This window comes from Phaseolus vulgaris, chromosome 3 (assembly GCF_051622355.1).
Source record: "Phaseolus vulgaris cultivar YP4 chromosome 3, ASM5162235v1, whole genome shotgun sequence".
NCBI classification, from domain to species: Eukaryota; Viridiplantae; Streptophyta; class Magnoliopsida; order Fabales; family Fabaceae; genus Phaseolus; species Phaseolus vulgaris.
Genome location: NC_143500.1, coordinates 17,221,014 through 17,223,837, shown reverse-complemented (window position 1 = coordinate 17,223,837; position 2,824 = coordinate 17,221,014). Strand labels below are relative to the sequence as shown.

At 39.1% G+C, this 2,824-nt stretch overlaps 1 protein-coding gene across 3 annotated transcripts; it reads left to right on the top strand.

The window, feature by feature from the left end:
• The first annotated feature begins 784 nt into the window (after window positions 1-784).
• On the top strand, window positions 785-2,490 carry LOC137806799 (Heavy metal transport/detoxification superfamily protein). 3 transcript variants are annotated; one of them, XM_068607081.2, is made up of 3 exons: window positions 785-1,128; window positions 1,276-1,357; window positions 1,583-2,490. In XM_068607081.2, exons 1-3 carry the CDS (start codon window positions 1,117-1,119, stop codon window positions 2,245-2,247), a joined length of 759 nt encoding a protein of 252 aa, XP_068463182.2. In that variant the 5' UTR covers window positions 785-1,116; the 3' UTR covers window positions 2,248-2,490. The 3 variants fall into 3 exon arrangements, with proteins under 3 accessions (XP_068463182.2, XP_068463183.2, XP_090156477.1); XM_068607082.2 differs by having other exon boundaries at window positions 1,083-1,128; window positions 1,514-2,490; XM_090300351.1 differs by lacking the exon at window positions 785-1,128 and having other exon boundaries at window positions 1,246-1,357.
• Window positions 2,491-2,824: the final 334 nt, after the last annotated feature.

The window sequence follows — 2,824 nt, the reverse complement described above, 5'->3', positions numbered from 1 at the left end:
ACTCACATATGGTGACTATGACGCAACTTTGGTGACCGCTGGTTACACACACTAGAGATTGGAGAACGCCAAGTCAACGATCGACGACTACACAGACTTCCCGATGTACTTCCCTTCTGTCAACCAGATGCCCCGTTCAACACGCCCATATTATCACTTGCTGTCACGTCATCACTCCCGATTACCTGATCGGTACACTAATTATGCACAAAAATTAAATAAACTTCACAATGATCAAGTTGCATAATTAGAAACCAATCTTGTTCTAAAGTGTTTTTATCAATTATGCTACACAAATGAAGAAAAATTAAAAAAAAAAATACTAATACAACTCTTTAGAAAGAAATAATTAAAGAAAAAAATTATAAATAGCATAAGGAAACTAATTATCACAGAAAAAAATATTTTTTTATGTTAAATATTTGAATTAAATTATGTCGTCGTTGTGATGTAACGAAAATGGGTGATATAAAAAAATATTATTTTTACATTGATTTTAGATGACAAAAAAATCATTTTATGTCAGTCCAGATTATAATAGTGTTTATGAGAAAAGGATGAGATAAAAAAAATTATAAAGAAAATTTTCTTTCTTTTCTCTTTCTTTATTCCATTGCAGCCAAAGAGTAAAACAATTTGATAACTGAGTACAGTACTTTACTAAATGACAGGGTTTGGTAAACCTGTTTGGATAGGTGTGTAAGGTAGGAAGGTCTGAGCACACAATCATTATTGAGCCTCACCAAACTCAATTAAAACCCCAAAATATGTATAAATGAATTTTGTTATTTTACATGTTTAAAAATTTGCAGAACAAAAACACACGATTGAGGAAGTCTTTAGTCAAAATAGCACATGCGATGTGCGGTAAATGAATTGCAGAGTCGGCAAGACTACTTCTTGCTGCACTCCCCATGTACCGACAATTTCCAACGTTAACGTAACACTGAGCTACATTACGTGTTCTTATCGTATTGGTTTTTTCTGTTTCACCTGTTACTTACTTAACCCCCCTTCCATCCCTTCTTTCCTTTCCCCTTTCATTTCTTTAGTGTTACTCCTCACCTCTTTTCCATTTCATATCTCCCTCTCTCATCTCTCACATATTTCCCAACCATGGCTGAAAAGGTACGTGGATGCCTTCATTCTTGATCATCACAACCATCATCTCTATATTCTGATCAGATCAATCAAACTGTTCCATGCTGCTATTGAATTCCATGCACAGTCTTTAAATCATCTTTCTCTACCTAATTGATCATGTTGATTGATCAGGTGACCATAATGAGACTCAAGGTTGATCTCCAGTGCCACAAATGCTACAAGAAGGTCAAGAAAATTCTCTGCAAATTCCCTCGTGAGTGCCAAATTCTCAATCAAGTTCTTTTCATTTTTAATCAGAACTTAATTTAGTGTTACTGTTGTTGTTCTGCTACTGGAAGCTTGCATGCTGAATATATAATATATAATATATAATAATTCACAAAATTAAAGTAAACTAATTCCCTTACAGTGTGGTAAGTGAATGAAAAGAGAATCAAAGTTGAGTTGATTTTGGGTTTGAAAATTTTGTGAACAAGAGAAATTCGAGACCAGGTTTATGACGAGAAGCATGACATGGTGACCATAACGGTGGTATGCTGTAACCCTGAGAAGCTGAGGGACAAGATTTGCTGCAAAGGCTGTGGGACTATCAAAAGCATTGAAATTCTCGAACCTCCCAAGCCCAAACCACCTGAGAAGCCTAAGGAGCCCGAAAAACCCAAGGAACCAGTCAAGCCCAAAGAGCCAGAGAAGCCCAAAGAACCTGAAAAGCCAAAGGCGCCACCTAAGCCAAAGGAGCCAGAGAAGCCAAAGGTGCCAGAGAAGCCCAAGGTACCCGAAAAGCCCAAGGAAAATCCCCCGCCCCCGCCGAAACCGAAGCCTGAAAACCCTCCCCCGGTGCCGGTGGCTCCAGCGCCAGCGCCTGTGCCAGTGCCAGTGCCAGTGCCAGCGCCTGCGCCAGTGCCAGTTCCAGTGCCAGCGCCGCCCCCAATGGCGGTTCCGATCGGAGTATGTTGTGTACCATGCTATGAAGGTCGGGAAGGTGGGCCATGCTTTCATGGGTACGGTGGGCCCCCACCATGTTATGAGGCTTATTATGGAAGGCCTGTTTATGACAGTTACGGTGGAGGCAGGCCTTGTTACGTGAGCCGTTGCGATGAATATTTCTGTGAAGATAACACCTCTGCCTGCTCAATTATGTGATCATCATCTCCATAATTCTCATCACATATCACCTTCTGTTTATCCATAGATTCTGCCCTTGTGCTGTGCCGCCCATGCATGCAATCATCAATCCAAGGAATAATAATCTTTGTCTTTTGTGAGTACAAATTAATTAATGTTACACTGCTTGTATAGTGCATCTACCTCTACCTAAACTGGTAGTGTATACTGTGATATCTTACATTTTCACAAGTCTTATAATAAAGTTTCTTTGGGTAAAAATTAGTTATCAGTGATCTATTTAATTAGTTGGCGTTGCATTTGCTTCTAAGAAAGCATGAGGAAAGTGATGAATTTGTTTGATTTGGTGCCAGTGGGGACTTGAAATTAATGGTGGGCGGCTAATCCCTATATAACAACGACTCCAACTTGAATTATGAATACTTTTTGACAAAACAAACGTAACTTTTTCACTGCAATAACACCACCAATAATATTGAATAATTAGGTCAGTGTCATGGTACAGAATCTCAATTATTTTCATTTTGCGTGTACATGGGCAGCGACAACACAGTGTAATATTGGCTACAGTTACTCAATTTTGAGCTTATGAGGA

What these genes read in the sequence shown, in the direction of transcription:
- LOC137806799 (XM_090300351.1), top strand. Translation starts at nt 1,261, where the DNA reads ATGTTGATTGATCAGGTGACCATAATGAGACTCAAGGTTGATCTCCAG. An exon ending in AATTCTCTGCAAATTCCCTC is followed by an intron (nt 1,358 to 1,582) that starts GTGAGTGCCAAA and finishes TGTGAACAAGAG; the next exon opens with AAATTCGAGACCAGGTTTAT.